Raw genomic sequence first — 15,660 nt, 5'->3', positions numbered from 1 at the left:
GAGGCCACGGGGCTGCCACCTCTCCCAGGAACGGACGTCACTGCCATGGAAGCCACGCGCCTCCACGTGCACAGCACCCCCACTCCTTCCCACGTGCGGACGGCACACGTCACACGTCGTCCAGAGGACAGTGAAGGCAGTGGTTCTGACTCCTCTCCACCTGCCAGCAAGAAAACAGGGAGGCACCGGACCTGTATGTTAGCTGCACTTTTATGATTTCCCCAGTTTACTCTGAAAACAATCTCTGACATCATCCATGAGGATTTTAGTTATCTCACAGAACTGCACGGAAATTACCTGTATTTGCCTATAAACTAAGCACTGATTAAAAAAACTCTTAATATCTCCATATTCAAGCATTCCAATGTAAAAGAACCTTTCCTAACTTACTGTTTTTCCTACCTGCATATAAAAGCAGACATATTTCTCAAACTGACCATAAGCTAAATCAGCACACAAGTGTCCTTCTTCCTGATACAATCGAATTCCCAGAGGCAACGTGGTTCAAACGGGAACAAGCTGAATCTCCTCACGGGCTTAACCAGACACAAACGATGAAGGAGGAGCGCTGCAAGGTCACTCCCACCAGGGTTCCTCTCCTGACCCGAGACTGCGGGTGAGTGCTTGGGCATGTGAACGAGCACCTCTCCGTGGCTGTGCTCCTCCCACGCCAGGCCCTGGCTTCCGTCCACACAGGGAGAAGGAGTGCGGGTGACCTCAAGGCCCTCTGGCTCTGATGCTGACCGGGGCCTTAAAGCAACGCTGGACTTCACTGTGGTTTGTTCTCCACTGTTCCATCTGCCCTAGTATTTCTGTAACTGGGGTGAACGGAGGTCCAGCTAGTCCAACACTTACCCCATGAACTGTCTGAATCAGAAATTTTTATTTATTTTTCCACCAAACACAACAACTGATTTTCATCTACAATTATTTTTTAAGGTAAGAAACAGTCAACTGAAGGAAGAAGGGCTGTGGCCTTGAGCCAGCGGCACGGTTACACGGTGACACGTAGCTGGGACTGCGGGTGGGAGATGAGCCTGGGACCCGCAGGAGCAGAACCGGTCAGTGAACCTTCTCCAGGAAGGCCCTGCAGCACCTCAGACACTGCTGGTAGACGGTCTCGAAGTCAGAGTCGTTGCCCTAGAAGGACAGGGAAAAGAAAAAGTAACAAAAGCGGCCCAAGAGAAATGCCCTTCCGACAGCCTCGCTCTGACTTCCGACGGCCGGGCGCCCAGACGGCAGGACGGGGTGAGGGCCGCACTTACATAATAGGGGTCTTCGATAATCAGCTGCTTCTGTGGGTCGTAGCTCCCAAGTAGTTCTATTTTTGCTTTGCAGTTTTTAACTTGATTACTTTTTCTATTCAAATCTCTGTAAAATTGAAGCATGAACTTAGTTTTCTGACCTATGGTTTAAAGTTAAACTGGGACATCTGTTAGGGTCTTATGAAGTCTCCAGATCAAAATCCAGCAAAAGGAACTTGATTTAAATAGGAAATCAAACACTCAGCAGCACAGGACGGCCTTCCAGGGAGCTGCAGTCACTGGGCTCCGTGTCTCCAGCAAAGGAGCTGGGGACAGCAGTGACTCTCACACCTTCTACACAGAAGGTGCAGCTTTACGACAACGATAGTTACATATCCTCCCGTGAAGTGCAGGTTCAAGAACATCCTGTCTCAGAAACTGAACAAAGGTGACACAGTGGAACTCAAAGGCCATGAGAACCACGTCCCAGAGGGTGGCAGGCTCCACCTGACGCAGCCGTTCCTGCAGCAAGCCCGCCGTGCCGCCCACTGAGGACACTCCTCCCTTGCTCTCACTCCTGGACGCAGCGCCTCAGCTTTCTCACTGAGCCCACTGTTCCTGTGTTTCGTTAACAAATCCCTGTGAGAAGCTGGAGTGGTGGATGTGAGTGTCCACCCGGAAACCTGCAAGGCCTTGGAGCAGACCCCTCCCTGAGAAGCGACCTAGGCTGAACCCTGGGGGGCAGGTGGGAGCAGGGCTGACCAGGCTGCACCACCGAATGCCAACCATGTTTAGAAATTTAATAAACAGAGTACCACACAGAGTCCCCTAACAAGTTATTGCTGATAATGCTGATAAGCTATTCTGAGAAAAAATGAGAACAAAACAAACTGGAAAACAAAAATGGAAAGTTTATGTATTTTACTGAAAACCCAGGTAAGCCTGTTGCATCTGTGTCTGCCCAGCCTGCAACAGTGATCAGAAGGAGTTTCTCCTAATCAAACACATGCAGTATTTTTGGATCAGCAGTGAAGCATGTCACTGTCCCCTGCTCCCCCAACCCCAGCTCCTAGGGGCTGCAGGCCCGGTCCCAGCATCTCACCTGGCAAGATCTATCATGTGACCACAGCACAAGGCCCGCCTTACAGGGGAACAGGGTTGCATATTCCCTTTGGTCACGAAACCCCACCCAGTCTGCTTCTAAATCTGTAAGACACGTTGTATTCACTCATCTGGTAGGCACACTGTGCTACACTATTTCTCTGTTAAGGTGAATGTTAGTACAGGGGAGCCCACACCAGTCAGGAAAGTGCCTCCTCGCTGTCACCATGCCAGGTGCACAGCTGCAGAAATGCCACCAGTGCCCTGCTGCCCAAATTCGCATCCTCCCAGGTCAAATGCACGTGCAGGCGACAGGGCCCGGGGTGAGTGTGACTCACGGGCCTCACAGAGCTGGGGACGCAATGCCACCACACCCGCCTCTGAGTCTGTGGACTTGGGCCAGTAACTTAACGTCTCTGTGCCTCAAATTCCTCTGATGAGACGCAGCAACAGTGCAAACCTTCAGGATGAGCGCTCCAGTGTGCGAGCACAGGACACTGCTCACCACAGTTAGCCATCTGCACCTAACACCTCAGTCTGACAGCTGGTGTTTCTTAAATCAATGGAGGCAATCAATAATTTAAATAGAGTAAAGTTGTCTTTGTTGTCAGTCTTTCTTCTGGGGTTGGGGGCAGGGCAGCAGTAATGGGGAGTAAGATGAGAAACACAATAAAACACCACACTGTCCACAGATCCTTATAACAGCGACAAACTCATTCTCCTGTGAAACAAAACGTCACCTTATATAATCAGACTCCCCCTCGCCAAAGGTGTGTCTGGCAAACATACCCATAACACAACTCTACATTACTCTCTGGATTTCCTTCTATTCTAAATAAATAATTCTGTGTATTATGACCTTCACTATGTATCAAAACTTTAAAGTAATTTTAAAAAGTCAGTTTGGACAATGACTGCTTGGCCCATTACTGAATCAAGTTGAACAGAAACACCCTTTAAAAGTGTGATTACCTCAGGTTGCTCTCATCCATACAGAGTATATAATCAAAGGTGACAAAGTCTTCTCTGGTAACCTGAAAGTAAGCGAGAAATCAAACTTAATGTTTACATTTAGACCAGTTAAGCCTAGAGGACCTAAAACAGAACTTTAGGTTAAAAAACAAAAGCTATATTAAAATCTGTTACTAATCAAATTAAATCACTTAGGTACTCTTAAGCTAACATACAGTTAGCCTAATTTCCTAAAACTATCGCAGAGAAATTTTATAAGGTTCCTTGGAATAATCATGAAATAGTATAATATGTGAATACAAACTTTATACTTCATCTTCAACTTCAGAAACAGCCTTCAGGGTTTTGCCCTGTTTTTCATTCTGCAAGTACGTAACCCCCTCTGCCCCTGGGATGTGCACCAGCTGAAGGACAGACGGCCGTCCCTCCCATGCAGGGTGGCGGCTCAGGGGCGACAGCGCCTCACAGAGAAATGGAGCGGAGAAGGGGAAGAGTTCTGGGGAGAGAAAGAGGAAATCTTCAGTGGGGTTCGGGGGAGAGCCACCCAGAAAGAAACACATGAAGAGCTGAGTGTCTGGGTCTTTATTCTGAATGAATTCCATAATGTAAACAAGACACTGAATATTTTTACTGATTCTAACCTAAACCTTGTCATTGTTTGCTGTCGTCATTTATAAATACAAACCACTAAAATATAAATGAAAAACTATTTTACGATTTTTGACTATTATAATGACAGAATAAGAAAGGGACAAACAAACATGCCACAAAACAAAGGTGAAAATAATTTCTAAGAATGCAATTCCAGTAATTATCTTCCTCACTAAAAAGCCCTCTAAAATACAGCTGTACAGTGAAACTACAAAGAAGACACTGAAAACCTGGTTAAACAGAGTCATGACACTCTAATCAGTGCAGCAAAGAGACAACAATACCCTCGTTATTCTTCTGGGAAGCATCGGTCTGGACTCTCTGTGTGCACCTGCACTGATGTTCAGGGCAGCACCTTAATCAAGTGCTGGGACTGAATTCTGCTCACACTCCCAAGGTGCTAGCTTATTTCAAGATCTATTACAACAAATATCAGAAGCTATTTTCCCAAATTAGCTGTATGAGAAATGTCCTGGGATTAAATATTAAACATTCTCCTCAATTTTGGAATGACTGCAGTCACAGAATCTAGGAAAGACAGACTTAGTCAGTGACAGCCACATGTAGCTACATGATGATTAATGTTAAAATAACTGAGAAAGAGGAGGAACAGCTAAAATTAACATCTTAGGAAGAATGCATGGTAAAGGATTTCCGCTTGCAGCTATAAATGAAATAACTTGTGGCAAAACAAACCTACTGCCAAAAAAAACTAGAAAATGCCTATCAAATCTAAACACCTCTGCAGAGTCACCGACATGCTCCCATGACAGCCAGGCTCAGAAAGGCCAAAACCCCAACCGCGTGCACAGGGCAGGGTGCACGGATGGGGACCCTCTGCGGGCCAAGCCCCACCCAGTGCCCCCACCACTGCTGCGGACAAGACTGGCCTCCTGGGAGGGGCCACTGGAGAGAACTTGGAGGAGAGCCCTCAAGCTTCTGGCCTGAAGAAATTTTTAACTCTTAGATTATTTAGGCCGTCCCTATAAGCAACTTGTTTTATCTACCGAAATTTACCAAAGCTATTAAAACCTGAAAATTTAAAAAATCCATTATTCACTTAAAAATAATGAAAATGCATTACCCACTATTACATCTTTTTTAAAGGAAAATCAGCTATACTCTCCAAACTGAAACTCATGGAGGAGAGTGGACTGTTTCACATTTGTGCAAATCTCTTCACGGAGCATCTACTCCCTCAGAGACAGCCGGCCTCCCGTGCGCCTGGGCTCTGAGCTGTGGAGACCCCCTCCAGCCCAGCCTCACACGAGCGCACGGGCTGACGAGCAGGGAACAGCCGTGGCAGACAGTGGTGGACAGTGGTGGACGCTCTCCACCACAACACCAAAGCCCACTCAGTGGTGGCTGCTCGCAGGTTCCTGGCAACACAGAACATGAGCTCGCACCAGTCAGCTTTACCTGCTCTGTCCACGGCCATGGTCAGCCTGACCCTTTGATCAGAGCCCTTCCTCGCACTTTGGTCTCATGGGCCCAAGGTCCCTGGACCCCACTCTGGGGACTGTGCTCTAGACTCTCATGGGGGGCGGTTAGCTGTGATGGGCAGGGTGAGGAGGACAGGGGCGCTGGGCAGCGAGCCGCTGACAGAGGCAGACGCACGAGGACCACACTGACCGCCCGGGCTGGAGAAGCTGGAGGCGGAGCCCTGGGAGAAGTGAGCCTGGCACCCCCAAGTCCTCTTCAGCTACTCTGCGCAAGAAGTCAAGAGAACAAGCGGACGGCCCCAGGCGGTGGCAGGAGCCCCTTGTGCGGACGCCTCACCCAAGAGGCCCACCCAGCACAGCCCCGGCCTCCAGGGCAGGACCAGTTCCAAGTCAGCTCCAAACCAATTCCCCTCCCCATGGGGCAAAGGGCCACCGTCCAGACTTCTACGTTTTTAATACATCAAGTACAGCATTTAATCCAAACGAGCACGCTTACCAAGCAATGACATAAAGAAGAAAAGAAAAAAGGGAAGGGGAGGGAAGGAGGCTCCAGGATGCCCCAGGCATTAGTTACCAGACTTACTTTAAAATAACTGCCATCTGTATTGTTCAAGAAATATATGGCACCTTGTAGAATTTCACCAGAAAACTGGAATCAATAAAAATAAATAAAACTTAAAGAATTAATAAAATAATAGACACTAAATATTCAATAAACAGAGGCTTACGGACTTGAAAACATCAGAAAGACAAGTACATCAGAAAAGAGGTCAGTAGAAGATTTCAGACTGAAAACCAGTGAAAGGTGTGGAGAAAGGAGAAAAAGCACAGGGAATTCACATTCCAAATACATTCAGGTTGAGTCTCAGCAGAATGAGAGGAGGGAAAATATACAAAGACAACAGCCCTGAGTTTTCCAGCACCGATGAAAACCATCAAGGCACAAACTCAGGAAACAGAGTTGACCCCATAAAGCTGCTGGAAACTACACACCAAAGAAAAATGAAAGACACCAGGAGAAAATGACAGGAACTGCAGGAAACAACAAAAAAAACAATGTATCAGATGAACCCTTCCAAAAGATTAAAACAGAAATACTATCATTGTTTGACAACTTTTTTAAGAGAAAAGAAAAAGGAGCATTAGCCAACTTGTCTTATGAGGCCGCTCCACTCTGACAGTGCGTGATGCCGGGTGTGCGTCCACCTGACACAGTGTGTGACACCAGGTATGTGCCCAACAGAACTGCACACATACAAAAATATTCACAGTGGCATTCAGCCCCAAACTACTAATGACCCAAGTGTTCGTCAGAGTGGAACTGACAAATCGACTGTAGCATGACAGTAAAACAATACTGAATCCATAAATGAAGATGACTGGAGACTCTCACAAAGGAGAAACAGGACAGAAAGATGGCCACTACAGGGCTTCCCTACCGTCACAGTAGGGGGAGGCAGTTTTAGCGCTGAGCCCTGGAGCAGAGGCCGTGGTGCTGCCCCTCCGGAAAATGTCCAGAGAGCACTGACAATCTGCGTATGCGCCCAACAGAGTTTACGGAAAGGGGTGAGGATTTACAAGAAAGTAAACGTCCCCACAGAACCAACCAGATGTGAGTGTTCACACTCCAGAAAACTGGTTACATGGGTTAAAGGGAAAAAGACACCCTGAATGTATTTTATTTATTAAACCCCGGGTTTGATAGAAATACTACAAATCGTTCTCAAATTGTGACACTCGCTGAAGAGGAAACTGCAAACATTAGAAAGATGCTAAAAAAATAACAATACTCTGACATGATACTGATGTATAAAACTAGGACCTAGTATCTTACTAGGACTTGGAAATTTTTTAAAAAATCATTGTTGAGAAAACTTTCTTAAAAGCAACAGGGAAAAGAAAAAAAAATGTGGAAATACTACTTCTAAAACTGGTAATTACTTGTGTTCTTAAAAAATAAAAGTTTCTAGCTTTGTTTTTTTTAAAGGCATGTGTATTTAAAATATTTCATTTGTATCCACTTTTATTACGTATACTTTGTGTATGAAAAATGATTTTAAAACAGAAAACATGAAAGTATGATTGCCCATATTTCTGAAGGACTACTCAAAAAAATCTACATTACTTAAAAAACAGAAAGTAGAGATTGGCAAGGTATATAAAATCCTGAAGAAATTAGAATGGACAAATGATATAAAAAAATGTTTAATCTCTGTCCAATGTAAATTCCACTTGAGAAAAGACCAGGTCCTTAAAACAGTTCATTTAAATAGTAACTTCTTAACAACAAGCAGCGTCTACTGACAGAACCAAAAATCAGAAGTTTACAGGTCTCAGAGTAAAGTTATCTAAGCCACGAATAATGTGTGTATTACTAATTCCTGAGACACCATTAATGTATTGGAAGTGTTTCTATGGTAATTTTGTGAATTTTCTGGCTCACATGTCTAGATGTTTTTTATTAAAACAAATAAACCTGCAACTAAATTCCAGTTCTACCACTTGGCAGCTGGGTAATCGTCAACAAGTCATTCATTTTCTCTCCAGAGCTGTTTCTTGATTTGCGAAATGGGTTTACCAACTACTCCCTTCCGTAATGAGGTAAGACAAGAATAAAGAGAGGCAATCAAAGTGTAAAATGCGACGCGGTGACAAAGCGACCTGCAAAGGTTAAACAGAGGTGAGACTTGGTGTAGCACTCACAGAGGAATCTTCACCCAGTCTCACGGGGGCTCTGATTCACACATGAACAATAAACCACCCAGAAACACGTGGTTCATCTGACAACCGCGCTCAGCATGCCTGGCTCCCAGCTGCACCGCCTCCTGCTGCTGACACCCAGCAACAGCCCTTCTTGGCCTGCAGAGCCACACACTTCATGAGGATGCACACAAAAGGAAATGAGCAAATTTTAGCTAGTTTTTTTAAAAATCCAACTGAATCTCCATAAAAGCATCATCATACCGATAAAAGTAAGAGTCCCTGCAGAACATGCTGGGCACTTAGTATCAAAAGGAAGCCAATCTCTTTAGAAGCTGGTCCCTGTGATTATGGCCAGTGGGTCCCAGCACACACACCTACCACTGGCTCCTAGAGGGGCCCGGACATGCCCGCCCACCACCCCGATGTCCCACCACGAATGCTGCCACGAAAGCCTCAGCCTACTGTGGTTCTTCCTGAGTCTAGAACCCTACAGCCCAATGAGGTGCCCACCAGACCAAATGGCTATTTAGTTAAAATTTAGAATGCAGCCCCCTCTGCCCCCCTCCTCACTGGACGTCTCTCAAACATGCAAGAGCTGCACGTAGCTGGTGGCGTCCACACCAGGGAGAGCAGATAAGGTGCATGGCCCTCAGCCCAGGATGCTCTGCCGGGCACACTCCAGAACCTAAACCCAGAAGCGCTCCCACAGCAGGACATGCAGCCACAGTAACAGCGGTGCTGGCCTGGATTCCTAAGGCACTGTGCAGCTGAAATGTCCTTGTCTTTGTAACAGAACTGCACTGTAGCGGCGCTCCTATAAGGGGGGGCAGGCCAGCCACCATGGCGTAAAGGCTGAGACCACAGACAGGAGGAGGTGACTGCAGCTCCAGCCTTCCAGCTCGTGGCCAGGGGTCTGTCCACGAGGCATTCTAATAAGTCAATTCCAGGACCATGCAAATCTTTCAGAAGTGTGGAACCAGAATGGGAGCGCTGTGGCCGGTGAGGCCAACCCCAAACACCCTCATTATACGTAAGTCTGGTGAAGCCCCTCACAACTTCTCAGCACAGGGGCTCAGCGTACTAGAAATTAAACAAGCTCTCCTCTACCTGTCTTGCTTTATGGGCTGTGTTAATGCCGTGATTTCTTAGGCAGCTCACAGCTCTTGCATCTGGTGACCGGCCCACATTCCAGTCAGAAACAGCGCCGCTGTCAGTGACCCACTGCAACACAAAACACACAAGTGCACCTTCAAGTTCCAGTGCGGTACCTGCCGGGCCACGTGGTTCATTGGGACCCCGTGCTTCTTCATGCAAGCCTGCCCCCGGTGATCAGGAGGGTTTCCTATTTCATACGTGGACGTCGCCGCACTGTCTATCCTCCACTGCAGGAGAAAAGAGAACTTTTTCACAATTTCCTGCCCGAGAGATATTCAGGTCGGCCTCTTTAAGACAGTGAAAAGTACTTACCTTATCTGAAACGTTTTGATCAGTTACAAGTTTCCTGAAAACCGCTTCCGCGATGGGTGAGCGACAAATGTTACCTTAAAAAGGGGGGACAGGGGCAGAGAGTAAGCGTCAGGTCTGAGGGAAGGGCAGTGCTGAGTCCACACACCCGAGGACAGCGAGGGAAGTGAGGCAAACACTCTTCTTGGAGGTGACGGTCCTGCCAGGCATAGTGGACCTGGGAACAGCTGACTGAACCTTGCTCAGCAGTTTCACACCCACTGTCCAAGCACCCCAAGTACAAATGACAGAGACATCAAACAAGTACAACCAAAGCCGCTGTTTCTCAGGTTGCCTCACTGACCCAGAAGTGAGTCATGAAATCCATGAACTGGACTGCAGCCAGTCCATTTTAAAATGCAATACAACAAAAAAGAGTTAAAAATATGTTTTCTCATGTATACTGCACATAATAAAGATGAATATTGTTTCATAAAATACACAAGCAAATGCACTGAGGCAGAACAGTAGTCCTTCTACACAAACTTCTACCACATGATCTGCACGAAGCCCCTGCTTGAGTGCTGTGGACCCAGGAGTCAGCCAGCTGGGGCAGGGACGGTCCTCCAGGCCGTCCAGTCTGCCCACAACTTATATCATCGGCTGCAAGTTCACGGAGCCCCAGGGCCCTCCTCACTTCAAACCAGCTGGCCACAAATTCGGGGGTCCTCACAGGATCAACCGTTCTCTAGAAGGATTGCAGAACCCAGGAAAATGCTATGTTTATGATTATAGCTTTATTATTACAAAAATATACAGAGCAGAACCTGCCAAAGTTAAAGAGCATAGCAAAGATTCTAGAAGAGTTCCAAACATGGAACTCTCTGGTCCTCAGGGACACGTCACCCTCCCATCACCCATGTGTGAGCACACTCAAGAGCCCTGCAATCCAGAATGCCACTGAAGCACCAGTGCCAGGGCTCCTGGGATTTCATAAGTAAGCACAAGTGACTGAGGTCAGTGTCCAGCCCCTTCTCTCCCGTGGGTGGCTCACGGCCCCCACCCCAGGTTACCACCTCAGCACACACCAGGTAGGGCCTCCCCTGAGCACCCAGATACTCCTGCTGCTCCAAGGGAGTTCCAAGGGGTTTGGAGGTCAGCTCCAAGGGAGTTCCAAGGGGTTTGGAGGTCAGCTCCCAGAAGCCAGGACAAAGGCCCGAGCTTCTACCTGATGGGGCCAAGCTCCTTACTGCACAGGGAAAAAGATATAAAGACATAAAATCTTCTCTCAAAATATTTCTACCACAAGCAATGCATTTATGGGAGACATGGAGTCAGCTATCATAAAAACAAGGAAATAAATGCTGACAGACAAGCAATATTCTATAGGAGCACAGGACAAGCACAAAGAAGATAATAAGAAAATTTCCTATAAGGGAAAAAGAAAGAATGGTTAAGGCTGATCTTTAAAGGGTTAAGAGAACCTTATCGGGCAGAGCCAGGGAAAAGGCATTAAAACCGGGGCGGGACTGTATGAACACATGGGCGAGGCTGCTTCGGGTGGAGATCGAGTGAGTGGGAGCCGTGGGCCCACGATGTGGGCTTAGCACCCACAGTGGGAAGAAGCAGAAGGTCTGGGGAGGAGAAGTAACGGGATTCACTTCACACACATATTCTGCACACCTGCTACTGTGCACGGCACCAGGGCTGATCAAGGCACAAGTGAGGAAAATGACTGCAAGGCCGAGGAAACATAAGACTTGAGACTGGAGGTGGACAGCCGGCCTCCCTCCAAGGCCGCAGAGGGAGGCCACAGACAGGACAGGACTCGGGAGGTGGTACCCGGCAGTGAGGGGAGGGAGCCTGGGACCCGCGGCCCAGAGGACAGACCTCACTCTACTGACATCGGAATCTTCTGGTTCATGACACACACGTGGAATTTGGATTTTCTGAGGTGCTGTTAAACACGACTAATTCCCTACTGCAAGGAAAACAGCTTCAGTCCGATATTCTTCAGTTTCTACACTATCCGGGTCTGATGATGCACTTACTATAAAGCACATCCTTCCCACAGAGACTGGTTTCCATCAACTGCCCAACCATGAAAGGAATTACATGCCCTCTGTAAGCTGGTTTGTGCTGTGAAGCCTTCCCTTTCCACATTCTAATTCTGTTAGTTTTTAAGTCAGGTACCATCACCACTCCTTTGATTAATCAGTCTTTCTACAGATGCGTGGCCACTATACTTGTCACCGTATGTCCAGGACTACCTTGAACAGCACTCTATTCCAAATTAAGACAGTTTTTATTATTTGGAACTCTAGAGTAATAGATGCCTAATATCTCAGCATCTAAAGATACAATAAAAAGACTAGCTTCACCCCTTACAAATAGTTATTAACTATAATACAAATACATTCCCATAACAAAACAAAAATGTGGACTATTTACTGCCTTAAAGTTCAGGCATGTTCATCCACACTTACTTTTTTCCTAGACAGTCATGTTTACAGCAAGAAGATGTGTGATAAGGGTAAGGAAGAGATTACTACTACAAAGATTAGAGATAAAGAAAAAAGATTATACTATCTATAAGATCAAAAGATAAGAAACCCTGCCTGCTTGTAACTGGCCCTCTTGATTTCAAAAGCTGACATCACCAAATTAATGTATTATTTTAAAACAGGGCACATCCATAAAAGACAATACTGCAGGTTTCCCCAATGGAGAAGTTCTAAAAACTTAAATGTCACCTTCAGATTTCTTTAGGAAAAAGATTCAATCTGAGAAGCCTCAAGTTTGTTTCTTCCGAATTAATACATGGTCTTAGTCACCACCTTCATCTCAAGGAAGGAAATTCTCCAAGGGTATGGCTCTGTCTGTCCCACCCAGCACAGCACCTGACACCCAGGCCAGCACACATAACACACTCAGGTACTGAGTAACCAAAGGAAAAAGGTCATCTGACACCACTGACCCAGCATTTTCTCCAAGCAGGCTGGCTGTGCCACAACTAACAACACACATTCTCCAGTCCGTCTCTTATCTCCAAAAACATAAAACACTCTTAATAATCTTGCCAAAATAAGGGGCAGTTCCTTCTCTCCTGCCATTACCCTCACCAACAGAATACATCTGACACCTGCCTGCACTTCAGTCTGAAAAACGTCCAAATAAATGCTTTGAAGGAATAAAACTTTTACATTTCATAAATACACTGTTCTTACTGCCCAGCACACTGGCTACCACCTGAAATGTCACACAGCGACTTCCTCAGTCTCCCCAGGACCACATCTCACCACCTCCACCAGCGAGACTCTGGTCCAACACACAGGCTCTCTCTTCAGGCTGGTCTCCCTCCTCGCCCCTCCTCAGTCTTATCTCAACACAACAGCTGAACGTTTCTATTTAACCTCCCCACCTCTTCTCAAAATCCTCCAGTGGCTTAACTGGTTGTAAGTGAGCCCAAGTTCTCACATGGCCTCACCAGATCTGCCCTCCAAAGGCCCTAAACTTGGGTCCAAAACGAGGGCTCACTACCACCACCTTTGAGTACAGTTCTCGATGCTAAAAATAACTTTTACATTTTTAGGATCAATTGAAAAAACTCAAAAGTAGAATATCTTGTGACATGAGAAAATTATATGGAATTCAAATCCCGGGGTCCATAAATAAACGACTACAGCCCAGCATAACGTACTGGCTAAGCTGCTTTAGCACCACACCCTTTGTACGACCTGCAGAGCACAAAATACTTGTCCTCTGGCTTTTACATAAAGAGTCTGCGGACTCTGGCCCCAGAACAGTCACTGTGTGTGAGGAAGTAACTCCTCTCTGCACCAAGAGCGGTGTGACTTATGCACCCGCTGGGCACCAAGAAAACAGTCCCTCACATTATCTCCGAGTCCTCAGGTACAGAGGAGGGTCTGAGAAGGTACCAGGTCACAGGCTCAGCTCTGTGGCTTCCCTGCCGGTTCTCCAACACGGCCAGCACTCTCACTCCAAAACCTTTCACCTGCTTTCCTTGGGGTCCAGGACGCTTTTCCAAAGTACCCTATGCCTGCTTCCTCATCGCTACCAAGCCTTTGTTCAAATGTCACCTTTTCAGTAAGGCCCTCTCTGAATACTCTGCTTAAAACTGCACTCCACTGCCATCTCCTTGTCTTGCCTTAATTGTTCTTAATACAATCCACCTGACAGAGTAACCAAGCACATGACTGTTGATGACAGAACGTGGGCTCCAGAGAGGCAGGGATTTCTGTCCCTAGTGTATCCGCACACCCAGAAGAGTGCCTGGTAAACGGTAGTTGCTTTAAAAAAAAAAAATTGTATTGAAGATAAATACTTCCACAAATACATACCAGCAGACGTTTCTCATGAAGAGCTGCCACGGTGCGGTGTCAGCCTAACCACCAATTCTAAGTGAAATAAACAGGGCCACGGAATTCTACTAGATGCCCAACCTGCCCTGAACTGCCCTTTGGTAACTCTGTTGATTCCATCAGCCAGCCTTCAATGGAAAGCTTAAAAAACAAATGATGCCCACTGTCAAAGGGAAACAAGGAGGCTTTCCACTTGTCCCCTCACAGAAATTCAACACAAATACCTAGTGATTATCATATTTGTCCTAAAGCTGGAAATACAAAGGAAAATAGGCCCTCAAGAGGGCTAAATCTAGCTATAATCTCAAGAGGGTATCAAGTAATTACAATAAAACTTGTGTGAGGAAAGGTGTCTATGAAAGGTCATAGGAACAACTACCTCCACCTGCAGGATCAGGGAAAACTGAAAAAGGGAATACTCTGGCCTGACCTTCTAGAAAAGCTTTCCAGGCAAAATGCAACATGGGCTCCTGGGCGCCCAGGAAGCAGCACACAACGGAAGGCACAACAAGCATCTCAAGTGCTGGGAAGCAGGTGCCCCAGAGGGCATGGGTGGGGAACCAACAAGGAGATAAAGTGGGAGAGGCCGAGCGGACTTCTGTGGTCTTCTTGAAGAGTGCACCTAAAAGGGGGCAGAAATGCAAGTCTGCAGGAAATGCAGGCTCATCTGAAGACTTTTCAGTCACTGGACTAGTAACCAATTAGGCCTTCCTCCCTAGGGAATTAACTACAGCCCTGTGGTGCTCTAACAAGGGAAGAATCCCACAAGCTAAAGGGAACGTGAACTCTATTTTAAGTAAGGGAAGCTAACTGTTGAAATCTTAAAAACGAAAATAATTCTGAGCTGGAAGGTACCTGAAGAATTAAAGATAAAGAATGTCTTCATTTTCATGTAGAGGAATGGAACATGGGGCTGTTACACAGCGACCTGGGGAACCAGATCTCCGTGGTGTGGCTTTTACCACCAAGAAATCCTGAACGCTGCGATCCATCTACCTTTGGTTCAGATCCCTTTCTGGACATGGGCCAAGGAAAGCCGGCAAACCGGTGTCGGCATGGATGTCAGAGCATCAGGAGGCCCCCAAGGCACAGATCAGTCCAGCGGCCTCGGGCCTACCTGATGCAGGGGAAGGAGGGATTCCAGGCAGGTGTGATGGAAAGAACCCCGGCTTGGAGTGAAGGGGCTGCAGGCGCGAGGCACCCAGGCTTGGAGAAGGGGCTGTGCAGAAACTAGAGGTCGGGCTTGCACAGAGGCTGGGCAGGTGACAGGGGATCCGACTTGGAGACGGGACTAAGCAGGTGAGAGGGACCCCGCTTGGAGGGAGACCCGGGCAGGTCAAGCGGACCCCGCCTGCAGAGCCGCCCGGGAAAGTGCGCGGCGCGGAAGAGGAGCGCGGCGCCGCATCCCGCCCTTCAGTCTCCCCTCCCCGGCCTCCTCCGGATCACCGTTCCCGGCCCAGCGGCGCGGCCCAGAGCGCACAAGGGCCCCCCGAGCCCTCCCGGAAAGTCAGAGGGGATAGAGAACAGCGCCGTCTCACCCAGACACACGAACAGCACCGACTTGGTCACCTGCTCGGCCATCTTCCCGCGCGCACACAGGCGCCCACTGACGGCGTCCGGACGTTTCCGGCGGGCGCACGCGCACGGCGAGCAGCCCGCCCCGCGCCTGCGCAGTCCTGCCTCAGCCCGGCGGGTAGGAGGCGGAGCAGAGAGCCACGGGGC

The 15,660-nt window shown here is 47.6% G+C and overlaps 1 protein-coding gene across 4 annotated transcripts; it reads right to left on the bottom strand.

Moving 5' to 3' along the window:
- Positions 1–861: 861 nt before the first annotated feature.
- ACP1 (acid phosphatase 1) lies at positions 862–15,632 on the bottom strand. Of its 4 annotated transcripts, none has more exons than XM_010957847.3 (6): positions 15,477–15,632; positions 9,581–9,654; positions 9,361–9,495; positions 3,318–3,379; positions 1,266–1,371; positions 862–1,140 (listed from the first exon to the last, which is right to left on the bottom strand). In XM_010957847.3, exons 1-6 carry the CDS (start codon positions 15,517–15,519, stop codon positions 1,063–1,065), a joined length of 498 nt encoding a protein of 165 aa, XP_010956149.1. In that variant the 5' UTR covers positions 15,520–15,632; the 3' UTR covers positions 862–1,062. The 4 variants fall into 4 exon arrangements, with proteins under 4 accessions (XP_010956149.1, XP_010956150.1, XP_010956151.1 ...); XM_010957848.3 differs by having other exon boundaries at positions 9,382–9,495; positions 15,477–15,631; XM_010957849.3 differs by lacking the exon at positions 9,361–9,495 and adding an exon at positions 9,221–9,334 and having other exon boundaries at positions 15,477–15,631.
- Positions 15,633–15,660: the final 28 nt, after the last annotated feature.

Source organism: Camelus bactrianus, chromosome 15, assembly GCF_048773025.1.
Source record: "Camelus bactrianus isolate YW-2024 breed Bactrian camel chromosome 15, ASM4877302v1, whole genome shotgun sequence".
Classification (NCBI taxonomy): domain Eukaryota; kingdom Metazoa; phylum Chordata; class Mammalia; order Artiodactyla; family Camelidae; genus Camelus; species Camelus bactrianus.
The sequence above is the reverse complement of the archived record's forward strand: the minus strand, read 5'-3'. Positions and strand labels throughout refer to the sequence as shown.

What these genes read in the sequence shown, in the direction of transcription:
- ACP1 (XM_010957847.3), bottom strand. Translation starts at nt 15,519, where the DNA reads ATGGCCGAGCAGGTGACCAAGTCGGTGCTGTTCGTGTGTCTGG. An exon ending in ATCAAAACGTTTCAGATAAG is followed by an intron (nt 9,496 to 9,580) that starts GTAAGTACTTTT and finishes TTTCTCCTGCAG; the next exon opens with TGGAGGATAGACAGTGCGGC. An exon ending in ATGGATGAGAGCAACCTGAG is followed by an intron (nt 1,372 to 3,317) that starts GTAATCACACTT and finishes TCAATTTTACAG; the next exon opens with AGATTTGAATAGAAAAAGTA.